Here is a 27,793-nt window from a genome sequence, read left to right as displayed (position 1 = left end):
TTGCTGGACAAGATAGGACTTTATGTCTAATTTCTTCAACTGAAACACCATGATCCTGTTAGCATATTACCAAATGATCTGTATTTTTGATGGGAATAAATTTAAAAATCACAGAACCCTACTTTCTGCACAAACACCATATCACACAAGATAAAATGTACATTGTTGTTTCTCACAATATAATTTATGCATGGCCATTTCTATTTGTTTAGGGGGCATTTTTATCCAAGAGGACAGCAGCAGAGTGCCAAGACAACAGACAATGCTCAGCATGATTGCAGACAGTCTAATATCAGAAAACTAATCAACAAATACCTGGTAGGGTCACAAACATATTTAATTCAACATATTGGATCCAACTTTTGTATAGATTCCTTAAATTCAGCAAGAGATGGAGGGCAGGGAGGGGGCGGTTAGGTACACGGTCAGTAGATGAAAGCTGTTTCTAGTTGGTTAAAGGTCGCTCTCTCCATAGAGGGCAGTGGAGAAGGCGGTGTAGTCCAGTGCCCCGGGTGGTGCTCCATGGACGGCGTAAGCCGGCATCCTCTTGATGCAATACTCTGCTTGTTCGGGGGGAAGTTCTCTCCTCAGCTCCTCCACTAGTATGTAGGGCTGCGGAGAGAAAAAGTGCTTCAGACAAGTTTCCAGACACATTCATGCTTCAATACCCCCTTTTTCCATTTTGAGCTCATGATCTAAATTTTAGATCATACATTAAAATAGCATGGCAAATACTTGGAAATAATGACTGGAATAGAACAGATAAGTGTTGGTTAAGAATATCTGCCCATATGCCTGTAAGCCACACTAATGCCTACTTCACACTGCACGGCTTTAGCCCTGATTTTCTGCTCCCCGGCAGTTTTTGGAGCTCCCAGACAAAAGCCCCAGGTCGGAGGCAAATCGGCATTGGCTCGCCCCTCGCACATAGGTGCTCGCACATCGGCGCTCGAGCGTCATGTGTGAATTGCTCAAAGCAATGCCTCGCAGACACATTCCAGATATCCAGCATGCTAAATATCTGGACCTGTCGGGGCTTCCGGCCATGAGCGACAGCCAATGAGAGCACAAGACACGGGTTGAGGAGAAACCTGGAGGAGGAGGGGTCGCCTGTAACAATAGGAACTTACTGTATGTGTTGCAACACGGAGCAAAGTTGTTGCACCTAGAGGAATAAACAAGCCCCCAGGAAGAACGCCGGGCGTTGAAGCAAATTTCCATAGTGGCCAAACGGTGGCACTACAACTTCCGTGTCCGTCAAGTGCTGCCATTGGGCCCAAAAATACTTTTTCCCATAGACTTACATTGGGAAAGAGACGTCTGTAGATCAGCGGCAATTTTTTTTTTAGGTAAATCAACTTCCCATTACGAACAATTGAGTAGCCCTTATTTAAATTATTAGGTCCTAAAAGTTGTAAAATGCACTAATAGACGAATCCAGAGTTATTTCCCTTCCTTCATTCATGTGAATGAGACTCAGACCGAGGCTGGAGCGAGGGCTGCGAGGCGGGGTTAAAGGAAACGCTACTGCGTCTGCGCCCAATGAATGCGGAAAAACGCCGGGTACTTTATTACTCGCATTCAAGCCATTTTGGCTTCATGTGCCACTGAGCAACTCTCATAGGAATGAACGCTGTATCCAGTTCTCTTTATTCATCCATCGAAATGAATAGTAAAAAAAAGTGTGGAAACTGGTGGAAACAGGCTATTTTGTAAACACATGTGCCAACAACAACATCAGCAATGTGTCTCACATAATGGTATCGCGTCATTTACCGTGTATTTCTCGCATGTATTTTCGTGATAAAACATAGTTTGGAAACCTCATAGCGAATTCCTCCCGGTGAAAGATCTTGTAGTGTGTGACCCCCCCTGTCTCCGGTCAGTCATGTATAGTGAAAACCACAACAACTTAAAGACTCCCGATTGCAAGACAGCAAGTTGTGTAGTGTGAACAGTACAGCTATCTGACGACTTTGAAAGTTGTGTCGTGTGAACTTGGCTTAACACAAACACGCATACATACCTTGTCAGCTGCCAGGATCCGGAAGGACGCCACAACCTGCTCAGCAGTGTCTGTGTCAGCAGTCTCTCTGGTCATAAAATCAATGAAAGACTGGAAAGAGACGTTTCCAGTACCATTGGGGTCCACCAGGATCATTATACGGGCAAACTCCACCTCCCCCTGAAAAAGGCATGGATGGAGAATGAGAAGGGGTTGTACAGTATAGGTGTTAAATACTGATGACATCCACCCATCCGCATTTGAATATATCATACCAAGTCATAACCCATAGAGATGAGGCAGGCTCTGAAGTCATCAGTCTCCATGGCTCCATTCTTCTTCTACAGTCAGACACACAATTTCAGGTTAACCGAATGGAAAAAAAAGGATTAAAGTCAGGGGAGATTACAGAACAAAGTACTTCATATATAGTATAACATGTTTTTCAATATAGCACAAAAACATGACCGCAATAAGACTAAATCCTCAAGACATACAGTATGCAATGCTCAAACTTTTTCCAAATCTGACACTAGCAAGCACATGTTTTACACTATGATAAAATAAATAGGAATGCTTTCAACTTTAAGCACCTAATCTTTTGGCTTTTGCGATAAGACATTGAAGATGCTGAAGATTTCATGATAACTGATGTCTGAGCGTAAAAACTCAGGAAAGAAGTCGTTGTAATACACACTACAACTGTGCATATGGAGGTTGTTTACACGGACACAAAATGTTCTTATCTGGGACATCAGTACACAGCAATATTTGTTTAAGTTTGTATTTGGCAGGTGTATCATCCATGCTGTTACTCCGGCACGGTGAGACATAGTCAGTCTGTGGAATTCCTCCAGTATAGATGTAGCTTGAATAAAAGCTACAGGGCAATCTCTAAATACAGGGCTACCACCACCACCGCCCGCTGCTCTGCTTCTGAATCGCTCTGATTGCTTCAGATCAGTCACTCAAATTGCCCAAAAACAGACTGCAGTGATGTGAAATGGTAAAACAGCTGTACCCTGTCAAAGTGGGTGAAAGAGGATCTGAACTCATTCATCTGCTGCTGGCTGATGCCTTTGGCATCCCGGGTCAGGATCTGGGTCTCAATCTCGTTGATGGTTCGGGCGACGGTCGTGAGGAGCAGCTCCCACCCGACACGGATATGCTGTTGATGTGGCGACAGGACAGGCATGTTAACACAGGGAAGACACACCTTGAGCAGTTTAGAAGGAGCAGTGTGTAACATTTAGAGGGATATGGAAGAAATGGATTATAGTAATAAGTATGTTTTCTTTAGTGTATAATCACCTGAAAATACAAATCGTTGTGTTTTTGTTATTTGAGAATGAGCCGTTTATATCTACATATGGAGTGGATCCTCTTCTAATTAGGCCAATCACGTTTTTGTGTAGTTCTGCTACACGCTTGGTACACGGGAGAAGTTTCAGTTGGTTGCAATCTGCAACTTCACCACAAGATGCTGCCAAATCTTACACACTGCACCTTTAATGAATATGTTGAAAAACTGTATGTTCTTCATGTATGTTTATTAATTAGGGCTGTCAAAGTTAACGCGATAATAATACATTAACACAAATTTGTTTTAACACCACTAATTTCTTTAACACATTAATGAAACTTGCGATTTTAAGGTTGTAGCGGGCTCAGTTTTAAATCTTTTAAAGTGAAGATACTGGTATCATATGAAACTAGTCCATTGGCACCAGCTATGTCATACTAGCTTGTCGCAAAGGAGGATAAATAATGCTCCAAACTTACGCTAAACTTTGGCGAGAAAAAACTGGCATGGACATTTTCAGGGGGTCCCAATGAAAATGGGTTCTATGGATACCCACGAGTCTTTATGATAATCACATGCAGTTTGGGGCAAGTCATAATAAAGTCAGCACACTGATAAACTGACAGCTGTTTTTGCCTGTTGGGCTTGTGTTTGAACATATTTTTTATGCTAAATACAGTATCTGGTTTCTGGACAATATTTGTCATTGTTTGTGTTGTTAATTGATTTCCAATAATAAATATAGACATACATTTGCATTAAGCAGCATATTTGCCCACTCCCATGTTGATAAGAGTATTAAATACTTGACAAATCTCAATTTAAGGTACATTTTGAACAGAGAAAGTAAGAATCGATGTAAAATTCAAATGATGAGTCTAGTTTTGAAGCTCTTAAACATAACGTTGTCGTAAAGTTTTTACCGGAAGTCTGCTGTATTGACTCGGCTCAATAGAGCTGGTTGACAGAGGAGATAACGGGCTTGACAAGATGAATTCACGTGAGGAAAACATCGCTCGATTTTTAAATTAAATTCCTGTTAGAGGTGCTACATCTGACGACAACTGGACCGACTTAAATTCAGATTATTTCCCCGCACCGGGTGATGAGGACAGCGGGTGCGCCGAGTCGGGTCGGACGCCCGGCTAACGCTAGAGGCTAGGCTAGCTCTCAATCCGCTGATCAGGACGGAGAAAGAGAGTTGGAGGAAGGCGAGGAGGAAGATATTCCACTCATGGCTGAGCCGATGATGGCACACAGTGTCTCTGATTAAAGTTATTAAATCAGGACAGTGTTAAAGAGACTGAGATCGCCCGGCCGGGAGTACCAGTGTAGCTGCAAACTGTAAAACAGCGCCGCTCTCTACACCGGAGGAGATGAGAGAAGACGCGACCAGATGAAAGAAATGACTGATGGTAAGTTATTATAGTTAAACTACACTATCCTTATTTTATCTGTTTGTTTTAAAGACTTTTAAATCACTATAGAGCAGGCTAAGAAGCATTAATAGCAGCTACTAATGTGTGTGTCAGTGTGTGTAGTCTATAGGTGTCTGTCTGTCTCAGGTGTGTCTCTGAGGTGTCTGTCTGTCTCAGGTGTGTCTCTCAGGTGTCTGTCTGTCTGTCTGTCTGTCTCATGTGTGTCTCTCAGGTGTCTGTGTGTCTCATGTGTGTCTCTGAGGTGTCTGTCTGTCTCAGGTGTTTCTCTCAGGTGCCTGTGTGTCTCATGAGTGTCTCTGAGGTGTCTGTCTGTCTCATGTGTGTCTCTGAGGTGTCTGTCTGTCTCAGGTGTGTCTCTCAGGTGCCTGTGTGTCTCATGTGTGTCTCTCAGGTGTCTGTCTGTCTCATGTGTGTCTCTGAGGTGTCTGTCTGTCTCATGTGTGTCTCTCAGGTGCCTGTGTGTCTCAGGTGTGTCTCTCAGGTGCCTGTGTGTCTCATGTGTGTCTCTCAGGTGTCTGTCTGTCTCATGTGTGTCTCTGAGGTGTCTGTCTGTCTCAGGTGTGTCTCTCAGGTGCCTGTGTGTCTCAGGTGTGTCTCTCAGGTGCCTGTGTGTCTCATGTGTGTCTCTCAGGTGTCTGTCTGTCTCATGTGTGTCTCTGAGGTGTCTGTCTGTCTCAGGTGTGTCTCTCAGGTGCCTGTGTGTCTCATGTGTGTCTCTCAGGTGTCTGTCTGTCTGTCTGTCTGTCTCATGTGTGTCTCTCAGGTGTCTGTGTGTCTCATGTGTGTCTCTCAGGTGTCTGTCTGTCTCATGTGTGTCTCTCAGGTGTCTGTGTGTCTCATGTGTGTCTCTCAGGTGTCTGTGTGTCTCATGTGTGTCTCTGAGGTGTCTGTGTGTCTCATGTGTGTCTCTGAGGTGTCTGTGTGTCTCATGTGTGTCTCTCAGGTGTCTGTGTGTCTCATGTGTGTCTCTCAGGTGTCTGTCTGTCTCATGTGTGTCTCTGAGGTGTCTGTCTGTCTCATGTGTGTCTCTGAGGTGTATGTGTGTCTCATGTGTGTCTCTCAGGTGTCTGTGTGTCTCTGAGGTGTCTGTCTGTCTCATGTGTGTCTCTGAGGTGTCTGTGTGTCTCATGTGTGTCTCTCAGGTGTCTGTGTGTCTCTGAGGTGTCTGTCTGTCTCAGGTATGTCTCTCAGGTGCCTGTCTCCTAGAAACTATTATTATTAAAAGGGAAATGTTGTGAAGTACCCTGCCTTCGCCCAATGTCGGCTGGGATCGGCTCCAGCCCCCCCGCGACCCCTAACGGGATAAGCGGTTGCAGATGGATGGATGGATGGATGTTGTGAAGTGTTTAATTCATTGAAAGAAGCGTTGTATCTGAACATAATCCAGGCAGCTGTTACCTCCTCACCACACCAGGTTTTATGAAAACAATATACAAATGTCATTTCTAGGAGACAGGTACAGGGACAGACAGGGTTGCTGTGAGAGACACAAAAGGTGAGGATATCATTTTAAATAGCAAAAGAAATAGCTTAACATATAGTAAAATGATATGTTGTATATTAATCTGATTTCACATGGTGAATAGGCTATGTTAATGAATATAGGGCTGTATTAATATGATAATGATCAGGCCTCATTCAACAATGATTCAACATGATTTAGCCAGCCTAAAATCTTTGAGATGACTTGATTTTTCACTTTATGCTTTTCACTTTATGTCATTTTGTAGATGAGAAACATCTGGATCTCCTTGAGAAGATCAGCTCCCATATGACCCTGTCAAAGGATACAGTGAGCTGCAGAAGAAGCCAGCAGAATGAGTACAGGCAACACATTTCATAGTCTTTCTATTATATCTATATTTCTATTATGTATTATTTTATATAATATTGTACATACATAATATGTACATAATATTTGTTCATATGCTATCCATTTTCTAGTATGGTTTTTTATTGTTTGGATATGGACTTGTAAGTTTGTGCATGTACCTGTGTGCACATGGCTCCATATTTAATATTTTTAATTATGTATTCTTCATATAATTATTATTATATTGAAATAAACATATATACTATATATTATATCATATGTACAGTATATTTTTTATATTTTATAAATTTTATTCCATACATTTTGGATTCTTTTCTACATGGACTTCTAGCCCTATCTACTGTACTGCTTGTGGTCATACGCGTGCACGTGGCCACGTGCACATCACGTGCTCGTGACTATGTGCACATGTATGCATGAAGGTATGTGTAGGCTACATTATGAAATGTTGGGTGTCACTTTTGACCAAAACATATTGTGTTCATTTAGACTTGAGTCTTAATAAATGTGTTTTAATCAATGCAAAAAATGGCTGAATATGAATTCTTATCTTTAATGCCCTTTTTCTCAAAAGTAATGTTTCATGACAGTCGAACTTTGAAAGAGCATATCTCATTGAATATTTGGCGTAGAAAGATAATCTTGGTATTGCCATAAAGCTGAGACTTTCCTCTTTACATTCAGATAGATAACTCAAAATGTGTTTCGGGGTCAATGTGACTCATAATGATGGAGCAGGTCACAGATAAAGAATGTGCGATTAATCGCGATTAAATATTTAACGCATTAACACAATTTCAGTATCCATGTAGAGCTACAATGAGTGTCTTATAATATTATGCGCATGTGTTTGCAAAGACTGTGTTCATGTCCATGCATAGTGTTGTAACACTGTCCGCCACCGCCCTGTACCTCCATAGTGTAGTTGGTGTGCTTGTTATCGAACACCAGGGACTCTTGGATTAGCTGGTGGTCTCCCTCCAATTTGTCGATGTTGGGCTTGTAAGCAACAATGACGTGCTCGCATTGCTTCAGCTGGGTCATCTGGTCCTCCAGGGCGCCTCGTATCTCCAGGGAGCAGCGCCCAATTTCCTGTTAGGACAACACACCGAACAAGGTCAACTTAATGTTTAGATCATGAAATGCTGGTCTAAAGATCAGATGGTTTGCTTCACTGATACTACAGGGAGTCATTTACCTGTGGCTGAGAGTAAATTCTGTCAGGAGATATAGCATTTGATGAAGAAATATTTTACGGGTATAATAATAATACTTTGCATTATTCAATTATCATCATTATCAGGGCAGCCGCCACCATTGTGCCTCCATTTGAATATAATCATCTTCCATTTCAGGACTTCATTTGATTAGATGGAGATGACTGTTGAATTGCTTATGAAGCCTGTGTGTCTAACCTCCATCCTGGCTTGTATCCAGGGTCCAATCAGATTAGCCTGGGCAGCAAACTGTCGTCTCAGCCTTTCATGGGCATGCTGACGAGCCATCTCCTCCTGGAGGGCACCATCTCTCTGAGGAACCAGCTTCTTCACCTAGAAAACACATACAAACAATGGGCTTAGCTGTAATTGTAAGAAGATGGCTCCCCCTGAAAACAGCCATTAACATTACACAGAATTATGTTTTAGATCCGTACTGGGTGCTGAGTCCTATAACTCAGTGATAAAACATTTACTTTATCAATACAATGTAGATATTGCACTCCTCGTTCCTTTCTCATAATTAATGTTTTTATACGGCCAGACAGCCACTATCTGAATAGAGACTTTATTCCTGCATATATGAGTCTTTGAGTGAGTTTTAAAGCTCTGGTTACCTTTTCCCACTTGTTGAGGAGCTCTTCAGTTGTGAGGATGCTATACGGGTTGATAATGTTGGCCTTGATCCCATAGCTCTGGGAAATCTTCTGCACCTCATTGTGGATTCCCAAGATGGCCTGTCTCTCTGCATCCGCCTCGGGTAGAGTAGCTTTGAACTGCTCATGAGCAGCGATTAGACTCTGGAACGGGAAAAGGGAAGTCCCGGAATTTTATTAAAATTTCAATTTTGTCAAGAGTGATAACATTATGTGGTTTTCTTCTGGGTATGACACTGACATGTACTGTATACCAACATTACTCACTATATAACATTGAACATCCAAACATGAATCATAGGAAGATTGCGAGCAGGTTAATCTTTTTAACAGCAGCAATATCATAATGTGAAATGAAAGTAGAATCTCACAAACAGAGTGCCTCATCTGGAAGTCAATGGCCCAATACTAGTGTCTCCCCTAAGGCCTTAAGCCTTTAACCCTCAGGGACTTGACTGACGTCACCTGGTAAATGGTTGAGTGCGAGAGGCTGCGAGAGCTTGAAATGGTGTAGATACGAATGGTACAGCACTTTGCGGTGACATATCATGTTATCTTGACATTGACAATTGTGGATTTTTATTTTACAATTTACTGCCTATTTGAACGTCTTCCAGGCTCTTGCCTTACGAGACAAGAGGTAAGAAAGAGGTAAAAAAATCTATCTACTTGTTTTTGTCAAACTTTATTAAAGGGACTGTTTGTAACTTCTTACTTGTTCTTGCTTGCATATGCGCTCGCGTGTGGCTACGCTGTTCAGACAAGACTCCAACACAAACTACACGGAAGCACCAAAACCGCAAAGTTATATCTAGTGAAGAGCGTCTTGCAAAACAGTGTTGGCCGCGGTCAGGAGTCTCTGCTGTACTCTGCTCCTCTGCCTGCCTTCACTCAGCTCACTCCACCTCAGGTGCATGCACGCACACTACACACTGCAGAAGACTTCGTAGCTTTGAGAATATCAAGTAAATGTACAGTGGACGTTTGTGCAGAAATAACTGCTGCAGCTCCTCCAGACCAACAGAGGTTTCCCGTGTCTTGTGAAGTGACGGGGCTCCGCAGCGAGAAACGTTATCGTCTCCGACCGGGGTGCCGGTGTCTTCCCTGTTTCCTCCGGCCGTGGTCGGGAGGATGAAGCAGGAAAAGCCAACACTAGGATCAGCAGTGATTCATGGAGAGGACTTCGTCTGGTCAGCTAACATTACTGCCAAGCAGGTGAAATATAGAGTGATATTGTGGTTTTGACGTGTGTCGTCTCACTGTTTTGAGCGATGCTCGTTCATGTCTATTTAGAGCAAGCCCAAACCCAAGCGCGAGCCCGACGCTGACTTTCGTTGACTTAACGGCCGCAGGTGTCGCTGTTAACAAGCATTTCTGATTCTTACAAACAGTCCCTTTTAGCAAAATGTAAAGAAATGGTTGATGATTAAACTAGTTGTATAATATAGTCTAATGCTTGCATTCCTCTGATTTCATGTGTTTTTATGTACCATCTTAAATCCTTCATGTTTCTGTGTAAAATTAAATATGCCTGGCTGCACACCCATGTGCCGTCTTCCTTGTTTATCGTTTTTTTTCATTTTACTTCTGGTGATTGTATTTACGCTTCAAAAATCTTAAAAGTGGTGTTCATTTGTGAAGATTATCCTGCTGAACAAAACATGTAAGTATCAAACATTTGTTTGCCACAGAGCTTATTTTCTGCAATAATCCAAAACCTAATGGAAGAATCCCATTAGCTTTTTGCGCAGGGAACCAGGGCGTTACTAACTTCCTGGTTGGCCTACAAAAATGACCTCATCCCTGCAGCACTCTATAGCAGTAATTGAGTGAGTCCACAGTGCTGTGAGTGGGCCTACCTGGACCTCTTCAATAGTATGCACTATGAACATGTCCTGCAGGTCCTCCATAGCTCCTTCCATCCAGTTGTTGAAAGGGGCCGACCTCTTGGCAAACTCCAAGAACAACTGATCAATAGTCTCCAGCAGCTTCTCTGTCCGCTGAGAGGGTTACAAGATATCACATGTTGGTTTTTATATATTTTTAAATCCTGAAAACCCCAAAATATCCAACCTGTAGCTCATCATTAGGCTCTGAACTAAGGAGGAGTCACCATCTTCATTCATGTCTCACATTCAAATCCCTAACAAACATGCCGTCACCTGTTTTGATGACTAATCCAAGGGTGCATAACATTGGTATGGCCTTGTTAACCCCCAGCTTTGGCTTGGTTGTTCCCAACTCAATCCCTCCCCTCAGCAGCCAGCGGATGGCTGAGGGAGCGGGAGACGGACAGAAAACAGACCTCTGTCCCTGTCATTCAGACTTAATCCGTGGCCCTTTTCCAGAGCCCTCACACATTCGCAGGTCTGAAATGGCCAGCATGGATCAGAGGAAGTGGCGAGTGGGCTCTCAGCCAGTCACTTCCTGGACAGGACTCTTACATCTATTTCTCCTTTATCCCCTCCACCCTTCCCATTTTACCATCCTATCTGGGTCAGGGATTTTAGAGGGGATCCAATTATCTCCCCTCATCAATCATTCATGTCTTCACTGTTCATATGTCATTGACAGACACCTATATATGCTTACACTGACATTTTGATTAAGCTGGTTTTGGATGCAACTTCACTCTTCATCTACTGGGGTCTGAGTGGAACATTAGCGCACTCTTGTGGGGACTTCCTAACACATGCAAAGAAATGAATCTTTACATATTCAGGATCTCACAAGCTAAAATGAAAAAAAAACACTTTAGCCTATGAGAAAATTGGTAAAGTGGATATAAATGCCTTTCATCAGCTTTCAGTCATAGTCACATTAAGTCACTGATACCAAATTTTCATTCGCTTCACCTCAAGTGCCTCTCTCCTCTTCTGAGTCAGGGTTCCCAGCTTGTCCCACAAGTCACAGATGCTCTGGCAGCGCAGGTTCACAGCAGCCACGTCATGGTAGTCCAGCTCACTGGGAAAAAAAAGCACAAACAGGTGGTTGTTTCAGTTGTGGAAAAGAGCTTTACGGTGTTAAAACTCATTATTGTATTGTTATTTTATTGTTTGTCATTATTGTTCCGAGCTTATGTTTCTATTCTGTGTAAGTACATTGAGAGAGCTGCAACAAAACGGAGTCAAATTCCATGCATTACCTGGCAAAAATAAACCCGATAAGTTAAGTTATCCACTGGAAAACTTAACTTATCGGGTTGTCCGTCATCACAGTGACTTCACGTGGATAGATTTGAGCTATTATGACAGTACCAACGTTTTTGAGGCTTGAGTTTACGCAGTACCTGAAGTTTCCTTAGAATAAACCCTCCACCTCAAATTTAAGACCAGTCCATCCAACCCACATAAGAGAACACAATTCATTAATGGTCATGTTGCATTTTATTCAAATGTCACAACAACTTGAGCACATTTCACAGACACGTTAAGAGTAGAAAGCAAGACTACTAGAGTCGCCTTTACCCTGATCTGCTTCAAGTTGTTTTAAAGACCTACAGTCCTGCTTAGATTTTGGTATAGTCCTGGTGCTGCTGAGTCAGAGTGGGGTAGTGGTGTCTCTCATAATGGGCTTCATCCCAGTGGTCTCTGCCTGCCTCGTAGTCTGACTGAAAGTGAGTGTATGTGCCAGGAGGAAGCTGACCAGTCAAGAACTGGTACAACTGGCTCAGTCAACCGGGATCTGCTCTTCTGGAACTGGCTGCTCGTGGTCTGACGTGGAAGAAGCTGACTCCTCAACCTCCTGTGGCGCTGAATCATAGGGAGGCGGTGTTCTTCTGTTTCCCGCTCTTCCTGCTGTATACCGACTCAGCTCACCAGCCTGGAAGTCAGGATATGGAGGAGGTGGCGGCGGCAGCAGAGGCTCAGGAAAGCTTAGCTCCTCAGTTTCCCTTTCCGAATTACCGTGCCCTGAGTTGGCTTCATAGTGGTTAAACTCGCCTGCTTGGGAGACAAGTGGAGGGGGAGGGCCACTGTCAAGTGCAGGCCGAGATGTTCTGGACGCGGTGTAGGTAGTCGTAGGCTCTTCCGCAGGATCCCAACTAGGAGCAGCGTTTCATGAAGCCTCACTGGACATGTCTGGATTAGCTTGCTGGATGATTTCCAGGACTAGAATACTCTCCCTCCTCCACAGCAGGGTAACTCACACTGGAAGGCTGTGCAGGAGCACCTAGGGATGAGCGGTAATTGAAGCCAGGACGCACTTCCATGTTAGGGAAATCACCCTCATAATAAGGATCAGGCTGGCTCCAGCCTAGAGGGAAAATGTTCGTAGTAAAATTTAGTGAGCCAAGAAAGTGTGGAAATCAAGTTTGGAAGCATCCAAGTACATTTATAGTCTGCATGAAGGGATTACCTTTTTTAGCAGGAAAGCAATAGACATTCCAGCTTAACAGTGCAATGAGGAGCAACTGACTGCAAAAAGAAACAGCATGGTCAAAAATGTCAGTAAAATAAACAAGCCATAAAGAGAAAATGAACAAGCAAACAGTCATTTCACCGCCACATACCTGGCAGGAAACCAAGTAGCCATTTTGCTCGTCAGGTGAAATGATATCTTCTGGTCTTGGATAAATATGAAACAGGTACTCTGTGGCCAATCCCAGACTGAGAAGGTAACGATGAACAGGGGTTGAAAACGGTGGTGCAGTGGTTAGCACTGTCGCCTCACAGCAAGAGGGTCGCAGGTTCAAAAAACCCGGCTTGAGGCCCTTCTTTGTGGAGTTTGCATGTTCTCCCGTGTTGGCGTGGGTTTTCTCCGGGTTCTCCGGCTTCCTCCCACGGTCCAAAGACATGCAGGTTGGGTTAATTGTCAACTCTAAATTACCCGTAGGTGTTAATGTGAGCGTGAATGGTTGTCTATCTCTATGTGTCATCCCTGTGATAGTCTGGCGACCTGTCCATGGTGTACCCCGCCTTCGCCCAACGCCAGCTGGGATCAGCTCCAGCCCCCCGCGACCCTGAATAGGATAAGTGGTTACAGATGATGGATGGATGGATGGATGGATGGACGTTCTTAACTAAAGAGAAGAGGGTTTAAGCCATTTTCATGAATCTTTTTTCCAAAGTGGTTCAAACTCATCTCACATGCAAATGACATTCAAAGGTCTTATTGAAAAAAATTTTAATATAATGAATATAATTTTTTTTTTTTTTAAATAACACATCCACAGAGCTTTTAGAAATGTGCTGAATAAAAGTATGGCTTTTCCTGAAAAAAATTATTCTGATTGTGAAAAATTTTGGCGGGTCCAAAATGAATGTTTTGTTTATATCTGACGTTTGGTTCCCACTTCTAACAAGGCTTGTGAGTCAATAGAAAAAGGACGTTGGTATCACGTGGTGTCTGGGTTGTCAGCTAGTGTGGAAAAAACGGCTGAGATTGACAGTAAGTGCCTGGCAATGACTTGTTGTGAAGTGAATGCAATGGAACGAGGGAGGGAGAATGCAACATCTAGTGGCTGAATGTTATCAATGTTATCAACAAAACCTTTAAGAGACGGTGAGTTAATATTGTTCCAAATTGTTTCTGCACTGTCTTTCTCTTTTTTTTTTCTCCTACTGTCTCAAAGACAGCAGATGTTTTGGGATAATTGAAGGACAGCATTTTCTTTGTAAGTGCAGTGTTGTGTGTAAAGTGTAAATGTCCTTTGCTGCCTTTCATCCACTATCTATCCAGACAATCGCCCCCGTAGGTCATACACTGTCTAAAATACTATTAAAGTAATATTCACAAGAGAGAAATTTAAAACAAGATGGCATTAGTTGATTTTCTATCAACTCAATGTCTGCTATAGGGAGTGCGTACTTTAGCTCCTGTGCAATGGCGGCAATCTGCTCCACTCTGTCCTGGTGGGCTGCCAAGTCGCTCTCAAAGGCCTCGTGTTTTCGAAGCAATGCTCGGATTTCTGTCAGGGTGGCGGTTTCATAGTCCTTCTGGGTGAGGATCAGTTCTTTACCTGAATATCACACATATGCACAGAAAGAGAGAGAGAGAGAGAGCGAGAGAGAGAGAGGAAGAGAAGAGATGAGATTAGAGAGGGGAACAACAAGATGATTAGTAGTTTAGGTCTAAACACAGGCCTTATTTGGTCATTGCAAATGGAGAAAATGACCTGTTGCGGTCCACTAGAGGCTGATTGCATTGGACAGACTCTAAAACCTTCAATCCAATCTCATTAGGAATAAGTCCAAACAAACCCAAAGGTTAGTGAAAACACTGAAAAAGCAGCCGGAGAGACAGGAATACAGATGCCAAGGAGCTACATGTAACAAGTAAACGGATATATGACAGATATTGACAGACAGAAACCCAAGCATGCAGACAGTTTAAATACCAAATGTACAACTGCAACTTACCGCTGGCCCAGTTCTCATGATTGGTGGCTTTTTGGCGAAACTTTTCAGCCAGGTGGTCCAGCCTCTCCAACCTGCGGATCTCTGTAAGGAGCCACTCCTCGAAGCCTTTCTCTGCCCCTTCCAGGCCCTGCCATGCACTGGCTATGTCCTGTACACACAATGACAATCAATCAGAATGAGTTTAAAATCACTTATGTTGTTTATTAAATGATTCTACCCTGGCAAATAAGAAATGTACATAAATAAGGTTTTGGGAATTTGGTGTGTGAATTTATTTTATTCATTTATTTATTTTTTGTTTATTTATATTCATATTTATTATTATTATTTTACAATTGTAATTTATTATAATTTTCATTTAATTTTTTATTTTATTTATAACTTATATTTATTTATCTATTTTTTACTTTTCTATTTTATTATTATTATTACTATTATTATTACTTATAATTACTTACTTTTTTTATTTAAAATGTATAAATTGTAATTTATTATAATTTCTATTTTATTTATTTATCTATCTATTTTTACATTTCATTATTATTATTATTATTAATATTATTTTTTATTATTATTACCATTTTTCTCCTCTTCTTTTTGAATACTTTGTTTTTCCATTTACAGTTACTATCTGTTGTTATATGTACATACGGTTTAGGTCGTTGTAATATTTTTTCTCAAGGAAACAATAAAAAGCATGATTCAAAGAAATGCACATAAATATTATATTTAATATATTTGAAGCTGCAAAAACATGTAAAAAGCAAATCCCCCTCTATTGGTAGACTGTCAGAAGCTGTCACTCCTTCATCCTGAGTGCGATTTTACCTCTGTGGTACTTGACATAAACAGTGGTGCACACAATCCCAAACACATCTTGGCTGTTGAATGATAAGCAGTGAAAGAATTTGGAGTTGTGACTCACAGACACCATCTTCCCCTCAGAGGGCATGAAGGCAGGGCGGTTGCTGATCCGCAGCTTGGTCTGCAGGGTGTTGAAGTTAATTTCCAGCTGACACTTCTCCTGCACTTTAGGGGGCTTGTGCTGGCGTCGGTAGTCCCTGAAGTCCTCCAGCTTCCGCTGCATCTCCGCCATGGTCTTCTCTGGGGTACGGTTCTCCAGCCAGGGAGTGGTGCGGCGGATCCACTCCAGCAGCTGGGAAACACAAGGACAACGTGGGAATAAGTGGAGAGCTCCATGTTAAGATAGCAGTGTGTCAGGAAGACTGTGATGAATTATTGATTTTCTTTTTCAGCAGATGGGTCTCAGCTTATCACAGCAATGGGATCCATACGTGGGGGAAATAAATGTTTTTAATTTAAGCTTAAATCTATACTTTGAACTAGATTCAGATTCAGTGTAACATGTACTGTGTATACTATTATCCTCACAGGTTCCAAAGCTTACTTTCCTTTTGAAAAATCAAAGATTTCATTGCACAGTGTGTCATCATCATTCAAGAGCATATCTTTTCATTTAATTTCTAATTTTGCTTTACCTCGCTGGCCAGTCTCTCATACTCCTCCATCATTTTCTCATTCTCCTGGTTCACACCGAGCACCTTACAGATCCTGTTGGCAGCCGTCTCCGCCTGAGAGCACAGGGCACAAGAATAATGTAATTACATCAGCGGGCCATGCTCCCATTGATCCTTTCAAACTCTCTAATAACATTGTCCTCACAATACTTTTGTTGATCTAAATGTAATGTCAGAATCAAACCGACAACAGATGCATGCACCTGTTCTCAAAATGTATATAGCGAATTCATCTAAAAATAGAGATTAGTAAGGTGATAGGTTCAACCACTGTACCTGCTCAGCTCCAGCAAAAGCATGGTAAAAGCAGGACATATAGGTCATGATAGCTCTTTCATCAGGCTTGGGGGTGTTGATGATGTCTATGGCATCGAGAGGAAGGAGAAGTCAAGGTGGCAGAAAGGAAGAAAAAAGTGAAAGGTCAAAAAAGTGGAAAATTACTTTGGAAGAATGGAAGGAGACAGAAGCAGCACATCGATTTTAGGTCTACTTCAAGTGTGGTTTTAAGACTGATACATCACAAACAAAAATAGACTGACAAAATATCTGCATACACACACACACACACACACACACACAGAGTGAAGTTCATATTGCAAACACATATTACAAAGAACAGTATATGAGAAAGTAAAAAAATGTTGCCCGAAAACTCATATTGGGTACTTGTATTCCATCAAACATCAAACATTACCTTCTGCGTCCAGCATTTTGGGAATGTCCAGATGTTTTTCGGCTAAGTCAAAAGCCAGGTTCAGGTTCCCCAAAGGATCATCCTAAATAAAGAAACACAATTCTACATCACTGAAGAGCAATGCTGGACTTAAAATGTCACCGCGCTGACCTCCATGCTATGGTGGACACATCATACTCCCTGATTACCTACTGTACACATGCACATTCATTTAATAGCACTCATTTTAGTGTCCTAGTTTTCGATCAAGCAATTGATCTTTTAGTCTGTATCATGACAAAGTGATGTGGGATGATGACCGAGACAACTACTTGAACAACTATACTAATAAAGTTGCAGTCGGTAACTTTGAGCAAATATGATAAAAAGTTGTTTTTATCAAACGGTCACTATATCCTGACAGTAGTGCATGAGACAGATAATCTATGAATCTATAATCTGCCTCCTCCTGTGCTCCTAATGGCATTTGCAAGTTTCCACCACGCCTGAACAAAAAGACCAAAAGACTCTACAGCAGCTGTCAATCACAGCTCTCGAAACTCGGGAAATCTGATCAAACTGTCAAACTAGGCAGCGCTGATCAAATATGAATCAAGATTCTGCCATTTTCAAAGGGGTCCCTTGACCTCTGACCTTAAGATATGTGGATGAAATTTTGTTCTATGGGTACCCACGAGTCTCCCCTTTACAGACATGCACACTTTATGATAATCACATGCAGTTTTGCGGTAAGTCATAGTCAAGTCAGCACGCTGACACACTGACAGCTGTTGTTGCCTGTTGGGCTTGAGTTCGCCATGTTATGATTTGAGTATATTTTTTATGCTAAATGCAGTACCTGTGAGGGTTTCTGGATAATATTTGTCATGGTTTTGTGTTGTTAATTGATTTCCAAAAGGCAATATAAATAAATGTATACATATATTTGCATAAAGCAAGCATATTTGTCCACTTTCATGTTGATGAGAGTATTAAATACTTGACAAATCTCCCTGTAAGATACATTTTGAACAGATAAAAACATGTGCATTTAATCGCAATAAACCATGGACGATAATGTAATAAATCGCGATTAAATATTTTAATCGATTGACAGTTAGTATATAGGTCAGGAACAAAGTAAGTTATAAAAATAAAGTTTTACCATATTTGCTCAAAGTTACCGACTGTAGCTTTAAACTAAACTACTATAACCCTTTGCTGCTGTACACTGCAAATTTCTCCACCGCGGGACTAATAAAGGAATATCTTATCTTATCTTATAAATGAATCAGATGGTAAATTAATCCACTAACACAGATTACTCAAGAAAACATTTTGCCCTTATAATATACATTGTATATTTCTTCAAATGACAGATTTTCACACAAGTGACTGACAGGAGAAGCCAGGTGTTTTAACAGAGTGGCAGTGGTGCATTAAGCCAACAGCTGACGGTGAACCCTTCCCTTCTAACGGGGCAGTCAGTGAGAGTGCAATGGGGTAAAGGGATCATGCTATCATGCTGCTGCTATTGTCCCTATCTCTGTTCCATAAAGGTAGTGGGGGTGGGGGGTGGGTGCAGACACACTACATGACAGGGCCAGCTGCTCACAGATCCAGTGCAGGAGACATAGATGGATGGATTGGGTGGTAAATTGATGATGGGATGGAAAGGATGGATGAATGGAGAGAAGGATACCCCGAGGTCTCTGTGCGAGTGCGTGCCCCCTGACCAGAGCCGTCTCGGCAGGCGGTAACACTGCGAGCTTAACAAACACGCTCACCTGGAGCCAGATGCAACAGCTGCCTGGCTGACACACAATGCAACTGTCTCCTGGCAGCGTGGGCAGAAAATGAAAAGTCGAGGCGTGACCGAGTGTGTGAATATGTACGTCAAAGAGATTTAAAGAGTGATAAAAAGCAATAAAGAGAAACAGATATGGTAGATTGTTTCATCACTCATATTTACCCCTGAGTGCCCTTTCCTAACGATGAAAATCTACACCATCCTTACTTAACATCTGACTGACAAACATAACGGTACCCATCTCATAGACATCTTCCTGCCTTTCATGAGGACCGGCAGCCTCTAACTGGGGAACACTACGTGACATCATGGACAATAGCAGAGGTGAAGTTAAGCCTGAGCTCTGCGGGGACTAGGCTCATGTTTCTGTGACTATTCAGGGTCAACTCTGAGCCAGGCCAGTGAGTTGCGTGCTGAAAAGTGAGCGCTCCTGTTTCCAAAACAAATGAAAATGTCACTCTTCGTAATCAGCCATGGTGTTCCCCTACTCTACATATACGGTATTGGGCCAAATCTGGCCTCGGTAAAGTAAATGTTCCTGTATGAGCTCAGCAATCTGGTTTCACATGAATACATGGTCTGATTTTTCTAGGCCAAGAACAATTTCTTTGCAAAAGTAAAATAATAAAATCACAATAGAACCTTATGTACAAAATTTCTATCCTTGTTCCCCCCCCCCCATTTTGCAGTTTAACACCAAAACAGACTTGGCAGTGGAAGAGAGAAGCCTCAAATATTCAAACAGACAGCCTTCCCGTCAGCAGTTTCTTCCAGTAGGGAAAGGGTGCGGTACTGTTAGTTGACTCACACTTTTGAGGGCTGTCAGCTGGGCTCTCGAGCTCTGCAAATAAGCAGCTGAGGCCCTCGCCTGTTGATGCACAAACACTGAGAGTCCTGGGCATTGTTTAAAGCCACCGCATTTAAATGAACTGTGGGTTTGTTTGCCCTGAAAAATAGTTAAGCTCAAGCAGTATGCACACACCGATATGCTGGGCGAGAAAAGGCAAACTCTGTATTCATTTGTCATAATTTGAAGGTAGATGTATGGAGGATGGAACATGCCAAAATAAAAAAATAAAATAATATCAATAAATATATAAATAAATAAAGTCATTAAATGCAGCAAAACTAATATTAAAAATAAATGTAGCCATTAATTAATCGATAAAATGTGACATAAATTGATATTTCTGTTATAATTCGCTTCTTTATAAAATAAATTAATAAATAATGCAAAAATAACTAAATACATTTTAGAAATTAATAAAAAAATAAATACAGAAATTAATAACAGGGAAAATTAAACAGAAGAGTAAATCAATTAAAACAGACATATCAATTTATGTCACATTTGATCAACTAATTAATGGTTACATTTATTTCTAATATAATTTTATTACATTTAATGACATATTTATTTATTTATCGAGTCATTTATTTATTTGTTAATGTATTTTTGATTTTGGCAGGTTCTGTCTTCCATATAGACATGCCTTGGTTTGCATAATTATCACCATCTCACCATTAAATCCAATGTTGCAATGGGAAAGGTGGGTTACTAACTGAAGCAATGCATGCTAATTATGCTTAAGTTGTGTACCGCATAAACTGCTTCAGTAAAGAAGAATGAAGCATGATGTGACACTAAATGAATGCACTAAGGATCAATCAGTGTGCTGTGAAGAAGAAACACATCCATAGATTAAAGTAGCATTACATCCATTAGCAAAAAACACTCTGTTTATCTACAGCAAACATTACTGCACATTGCTTCTGCCTACGACAACCGAGTGGACTTCCAATAGACAGCTTACTTCACCTAAAGTACTCTACACTCCTGAGACATGCCACATATTTCTAAGTGTATCCAAAAGTGCCATAAGTAGTGCCAACAGTCCCGAGGAACTATTTCACTGCTATGTTTTGGATCAAACACTTCCCTGTACCAAGATAACTCCAAAACCAAAAATATAGCACACACCTCCAGTCCTAGATATAGACTAGTTTTCCTCAGTGTTTCAGTCAACACATCATAAAAAGTAGCCCATTAAAAAGTGCTGTTATTCTGAGTTCAGTCCGTATTTGTTTTAATCAGTTCACACTGTGACAGAGGTGATAACTTTGTGGAAATCAGTCATGTTAGTTTTTCGGGGATGAAACACAGCATCCTGGTTACACTTGAAACCACACGCCACCTTGTTGAGCTTAGAGTAGTCGAGGAGGTCGGGTCTGTGTCTATGAATCAGGGCGCAGAAGGCCAGGCCATCCTTCCAGCTTCACGAGCCGAAGAGCGGAGAGAACCAACATGTCAGTTCAGAGAGGGAAAATTATGCTGGAGTCCAGTTCTAGCGTTAGCTATCAGAGGTGCAACAGCCATACTCCAGTCTAGATATTTTGTATTGTTTAAAGGTACAGAAAAAAAATATTTTGAAACATGTGTTGGCATGTATAATCCCTACTTTTAATAGGGCAAGACTGTATAGAATGAGAGGACAACCTGGATTAGCTATCGATCACATATGACCAAACAGACTTTAAGACTCGGTGAACAGTATTTAATGTGTTAAAGATTTACCTGACATGGAAGTTTTGGACATTGACATTCCTGTAGGGGGCAGTCTTCCTCTGACACCACAGCAGAAGACCTTCCTTGGCAGATGTTTCTGAGGAGAAAGTGAATTCACAGGAATTTGTTACATAGCAATGATGACATGGTTATGTGTTTTCTACATTTTAAGTGGGCACGATGTCCATAGAAGATTAGCTAGATTTGGATTCTTTGGATTTTATTATCCCACCTTCCACAGAAATGTCTTGGATGGCGAAGCGGAGGATGATAGTCCAGATCATTCCGAGAGTCATCTTCACGTTACCGTCCACAATCTCTGAAAGGCAAACAACCTGTTACAATCACTAGAGTGAATAATACAATTTGGATTCTTATTATTCTATGTTTGTGAGTTCATAATGGCTGCCCTGTCGTATATTCATATATACAGGAAGGTTTTGGGTACCTTCAGCTCCAATGGAGACCAGTTTCACTCCTTTGCTCGTGATGAAGTCCAACGCTTTGTTGACATTAGCAATCTTGTGAAACCGCATCTTCCCTCTGTCTGGCTTGGGTAACCTCTCTCCTGTACAGATGAACATTATGTGTCAGATATGTATGTAACCTTATGTGCTCAAACTGAAACAAGTATATCACATTAAAAGCAAAAAATAAACCACAAAATGAATACTACATTGATGAAAACGCTGAAAACAGTGAATAGAATGTGTCCTATACTGGTGTAGTATCACAAAGAATACATCATAAAAACATGAAGTTATAAAAGAAACATATTCCTTTAGCGATCTCACCGGAGATAACCTCCAGAAGCAGCATGAGTTTCAGTCCATTCCTGAAGTCCTCCTCGATATTTTCAATCTGAGTGCCAGCTTTCCTCAGGTGGGAGTTACACCAGGCTGTGAATGTCTAGCAGGAAAGGGAGACCCAGGCTAATTAAAAGGGGATTTGATGAAATGTCACCATACAAATGCAAAGTATTCTGTGTGTGGAAAATTCTGCACTTCCTGTGAAGCTTTGCTGATGCACCACAGATAATTAGAAAGGATAAATACTGCTAATTTATAAGAATGCATATAGTAACTGTATGGTGGTATGAAATTGGACATTGGTGATTAGTAGCTGTAGGAGAAACATTCTTCTTTTTATTTTTTATTTATTTATATATATATATTATTTATTTGTTTGCTTTTTTATTTCTCTTTTATTTTTTTAATGTATTCTTATTTTATTATTTAGTTGTCTTGTGTGTATATTTGTATACTGATATAGTTCTGTATCGTTTATATTTCTTGAAAATATAATAAAGAAAGTGTTTTTAAAAAAAACCAATACATATAGCACAGTTTTAAAAAACTCCATTACATAATGTGGATTACACTACAAACATGATATTGCTCTCTGCAGTAGACCTAAACAAACTGAGGCAGTTAACAGCTTAACAAGTATTCACTGCAGGACTATATACCCGACGTTAACCTCTTTGACCACTGCTACATTTTCAGCTTAACCTTCAGTGACCCATTAGTGTCCAATTTCGACGTTTTATTCCTGCAGTTCCACAGCTAAACAACCATCAGAACAAACACACTGCATTGTGGGGGACTGAAATACTGTAAATCAAGTTAAGACAGGATCATTGTCTTTCTCCTCCTATTTTTATATAGTCTGTCAATAGCGAGCCACAGAGTTCACAGGCGCTCAACACTGCACGGATGAAAGCTGTGGGCCGACCGCAGAGCACATTCCGACCGATATAAGGTGTTAAATTTAGACTGCTCTGCTGTGCCTCACGATAAGAGAGCGGGAGGAAAAACGTCAAAACGTCTCGCCGTGTCAACATGGGTGAAAAATGTCACGTGGACGCAGAGAGAGTTTTCCCCTCACGTCACTTTCTGTCACTATTTTGCCCACTTACAGTGTGATTGGTTTACAGCTGCGAGGAGATAGCTTTATCGTGGCACATGTATGCTGTTCTTCCAGGTCATTACTATGCTGAGGTATGAAGGCAGGCAGACGTGGATAAAGGATGAGAGCATAATCAAATCATCTATTTTAAAATCATGCCACAAGGACGAATGAATGGGGCTGTCATAGTCTCAAACATTTAACTCCTGCCACAATCAAAATTAGAAATTACACTTTTTACGTTTATAGATACTTAAAGGGGAACTACGCCCGTTTTCAAAATTCATACATGTTCTTTTTATGGCCTAAGACAGTCCAAAAAATATTAGTAAACATGAACAACTCTCTCCCAAATCCCAAAACTAGAGTGCTAAAACTCAAACTTGTGTTGTCATATAGGGTATAAAGTCTGGAGCTCCTCCATAGACGATGAATTGAGAGAAATGTTATAGATGACATTGAGTATATGGGAACATTTTCTGTTTCACAGCTGAGAACTACAATAGAATAAAGCTCATTTGGGTATAAAAAAAGAAAACAATCATTCTGTGGGTCCACAAAATCAGCCTCCCATTCATTGTCTATGGAGCCGCTCCAGACTTTATACATGATGACATCACAAGTTTGAGACTTACTTCTCTGTTTCTGGCTTTGAGAGAGAGAGGAACTCATGTTTACTAATATTGATTTAACTTTACCAGATCATGGAAATAACATATTGGAATTCTGAATTTTGGTGATGTTCCCCTTTAAATTGTCTAAAACGTAAATTAAGTGGATGCTAGACTTGACATTTTGCTCTTTTACTTTCCACCTTGACAAAATCAAATACGTCTGAATGAGTACTTGTACTTTTTAAAGTACTTTTAGCGGTGGAAGTATGACGTTTATAGCACATTTAAAAAACATTTATTAGCAGTTGATAGTCATTCAGGAAAGAAAGGAAGCATATTAAGATGGTTTTAGTTTGCATTTTTTCACATTTGGCTTCATTTCATTTTGAATTTTTATTTGCGTTTTTGAGAAACTGGTGTTATGAATTTGTGTTCAAATGTAGCAAATGTTTCATTTTTGAGCTACTTTTAAATACTTTTAAATGAGTGTTTTTATACCTGTAGTTTTATCGGCTAATATATGAATCCAACAAAGTGACATTACTTGAGGAAGATATTTCAGTGCTTTTCCGAACCTGATTCTTACACATTCTTGAACCCAGAAGGGTTATATACTGTATGTGTGCCCAGCCAGCCACTCAGGCCTCCGCTCTGAGTGCCAGTGCAAGAACAGAATATTACAGGCTTTAGAGTAAAGGCCATCACATTCCCCACTGACTGAGTCCCCAGGGTGTATGTGACATTGAACTGCTGCCCTCCTTGTTGAAAAAACGTGGCCTGCTGGTTCTCCAAATTTGACTCAGCCACAGTCGCAGATCCCTGCTGCCCACTTTCCAAGCCCCCTGCCTCCCTCTCCGGCACTACTGACCGGTGACGATTAAGGCTAAAAATATTTATGAACCGCATCCAGTGAGGAGGACCAACCCTGTCGCTGAACTGGCTGATGTCTATGGGGCCTCACTAGGTCAGAGGCTGGCAGGCAGGCTGCGTCCAGGAGGATGGAAAATACACGAGGACTGAATGTTTAACATTTTGAGAAGACAGCCTCTGGAACATGAATGGGCACTGAAGGCGTACCTGTCTGAGTCAGCTAATAGATTCATAAAGGTCACATTAATATTAAAGGCAAGCTACCACAGCTGCTAGTAGGATTTTAAATATAATAATAATATATAAATAAGTCTTCTGCACCAGGGCTTGAGCTAGAAAATAGATTTAAGGAGAGAAATTATTTGGAAAAAGCGACTAAAATTGGCCCCTTATGAAGCAAACAAAAGCCTTGTGTCAACAATAGTGTCAAGCAGGGGTATATGTATAAGCTTGTCGGGCACAGAGCAACATCATCACCTCCCACCATGCCAAAAGAAACACTATACCAGTGTTACTGTATGCAATACATCACTCCTGCTTTATTAATTCTGATCATTTTGAACAGCTGCTTTCACTCTCCAATGAGCAACTTGTCAACTCCAAATTATAATCAGTAAAAAGATAAACACTGGAAAAAATAGCTATAGACCAGGGACCTATTGCTATCCCTGTGTTTCCAGAAATACACAGTTTTGTCATCCCCTGTGGGGGGCCAAAGGAGGTTATGGGCATGGAGCTGATGATGGCCTCCAGTTGTGCAAAGAGCTGCAGTTTAAGGCCAACTTTATAAACCCCCTAAAACCAACTTGACAGTGTGGGAGGCCGAGGAGGCTATATTGAGTTGAGCTGCTTGCTGCTGGCAACAATATTTCTGCGTGGTTTCTATAAACAAAAGAATTCCGCACCCAAGGACACAGGATTAACCCTACTATAATGCCTTTTGGTGCCCGATGGTTAAAATTAGATGCAGCGTCCATTCTAATCCCCAAGAGCGTCATCATGTGTTAGGAGCATCTGTTGACAGCTCGCATTCCTCGCGTATCAGTGGAGAGAGGCAGCAGTCTGGAGAGCAGAGAGCTATTGTTAGCCGGGGCTGCTGGGCTGGTACCCACCGCATCCGTCCGTCAAGCACCCCCGTCCCTGGTCACCCACGTCTGCGTCAAGTCTGCAGCACGTAACTAGAACCACGCCGGAAGTTGCTGTACTTCAAAATAAAACTACTGAACCATCCAAATGATGGAAAAAAAACCTACTTTGCCTACTTACATTTCAAAGCAATAAGACCAGCTGGCTATGGTTAAAAATTTGATGTAGCGGTTAGCTAGTTTGAGTTTTAGCACTCTAGTTTTTGGATTTAGGATAGAGTTGTTCATGTTTATTAATATTTTTTGGAATGTCTTAGACCATAGGAAGAACATGTATGAATTTTGAAAAAGGGCGTAGTTCCCCTTTAAGTATCTATAAATGTAAAAATGTAATTTCTAGTTAAATGTGTTTTTTGCATTGGTGCTAAAATTTAACTTTTTTATTTTATACACAATTTTGTTGTATTTTTGAGCAATCTCTGGCACAAGAATTTCCTTCGAGATTAATAAAGTTCTATCTTATCTTATTTTATCCTGTTCCGCAGTGCTATAAGCTAAAAAGTTGATGTCGATGCTTTATTTTCTCCCGACTTCTTTTAATAGTTTATGTGAATTGGTGCCGAGCATTTGGCTTACGTTGGCGTTAGAACACTTTATAACATTTATGTGTTATTATTAACGGATATTAACGGCTACGTTAGCTACCGAATATGTGTCTTCTGATAGCGCCTTTCCTCACATAGTACGTTAGGCCTTCACACACAAATAGGGCAGCCAGTCTGACTATAGAAGACAAATGCTTCATTAACCTGGCAAGGCAAGGCAAGTTTATTTATATAGCACATTTCATAAACAAAGGCAATTCAAAGTGCTTTACATATATAAAAGCAAGATAAAAGAGCACAAACTGCACAAGATAAAACGAATATAAGAATATAAAAGTATAAGTTAAAAGAATTTTTTTTAAATAAATCAAAAGACAGTAAAGTGCAGCATTTGATCAATTAAGAAAAGCGTCTGAGAACAGTTTGGCGTCTATTGATAAAAGCAAAAAGCAAATTCTGTGTTCCTTTTTCCACGTTTAATCAACTTTAACGCACCTGAAAAACTTGTAGGTTAGCCTCCAGTTGTTTTTATTTTGAAAGCCTTAACCGGATGTTCAGATCTCTACTATGGTGTGTGCTCAACAGAGCTGTCTTTAAACTATGTTGTCTGTTATATTTAAGCAACTTAAAGGGAGAGTATTAGCGTTATATGGTAATACCAAATAAACTATTTGAACTTTGCGAACTTGTAAATGTAATTCTGACTGAGCTCTAGACACATTTATAGTCATCACAATTTAGTTTTTATCATTTTTAAAAACTTACTTTCCTCTGCTGTTGTTCCCAGGCCGGGTCCAGCAGCATGTCCCTGTCCCACTCATCCTCCTGGTTCATGTACACCTCCTCGTAGCCGTTATCATAGTGCACCACAGTGGTCTCCACCATGGTCATCATCCTTGTGCTGTTACTTTCTGTTCTGTTCCCCCTCTGGATTATTGACTGTAATGACTGAGGACGGGATAGTTCCCTGACTTTCTTCTCTCTGAGCTGCTGCTGCTTCTCTTTCTCTCTCTCTGTCTCTCACGCTTGCCCTTGTCCTCCCGACCTGACAGACAGACGTCTGGCCCTGGTTGCCACAGAAGAACAAGAGGACGGTGTCATTAGTACTGGATAGTCACATGATGCCTTCATACCTTCCCCTAAAAATCACCCACCCACAGACACACCCACCCACACACACACACAGACATACACCCACACACACACACCCACACACACACAGAGACAAAAAGCAGCAGGACAGTTTATTATCTTGAGATCAATAAAAACAGTCTTTATTGTAGAAAATGTAACACTTTCAGTTTAAGACAA

General features: G+C 41.1%; 1 protein-coding gene and 1 long non-coding RNA gene across 2 annotated transcripts; both read right to left on the bottom strand.

Annotated features, from left to right (window-relative positions):
* Nucleotides 1-27,570, bottom strand: actn2b (actinin, alpha 2b). The gene is made up of 21 exons (XM_074646210.1): nucleotides 27,248-27,570; nucleotides 22,195-22,309; nucleotides 21,849-21,968; nucleotides 21,633-21,719; nucleotides 21,410-21,497; nucleotides 21,030-21,108; nucleotides 17,046-17,127; nucleotides 16,628-16,713; nucleotides 16,313-16,405; nucleotides 15,739-15,969; nucleotides 14,814-14,961; nucleotides 14,263-14,413; nucleotides 11,310-11,418; nucleotides 10,314-10,454; nucleotides 8,416-8,598; nucleotides 7,997-8,131; nucleotides 7,494-7,673; nucleotides 3,027-3,173; nucleotides 2,281-2,346; nucleotides 2,027-2,185; nucleotides 1-612 (listed from the first exon to the last, which is right to left on the bottom strand). Exons 1-21 carry the CDS (start codon nucleotides 27,374-27,376, stop codon nucleotides 454-456), a joined length of 2,688 nt encoding a protein of 895 aa, XP_074502311.1. The 5' UTR covers nucleotides 27,377-27,570; the 3' UTR covers nucleotides 1-453.
* LOC141773981 (uncharacterized) lies at nucleotides 11,674-14,256 on the bottom strand. Its single transcript, XR_012595213.1, has 3 exons — nucleotides 12,965-14,256; nucleotides 12,811-12,869; nucleotides 11,674-12,708 (listed from the first exon to the last, which is right to left on the bottom strand). It is a non-coding gene; the product is annotated as an uncharacterized LOC141773981 (long non-coding RNA).
* Nucleotides 27,571-27,793: the final 223 nt, after the last annotated feature.

Source organism: Sebastes fasciatus, chromosome 9 (genome assembly GCF_043250625.1).
Source record: "Sebastes fasciatus isolate fSebFas1 chromosome 9, fSebFas1.pri, whole genome shotgun sequence".
Lineage (NCBI taxonomy): Eukaryota > Metazoa > Chordata > Actinopteri > Perciformes > Sebastidae > Sebastes > Sebastes fasciatus.
The sequence above is the reverse complement of the archived record's forward strand: the minus strand, read 5'-3'. Positions and strand labels throughout refer to the sequence as shown.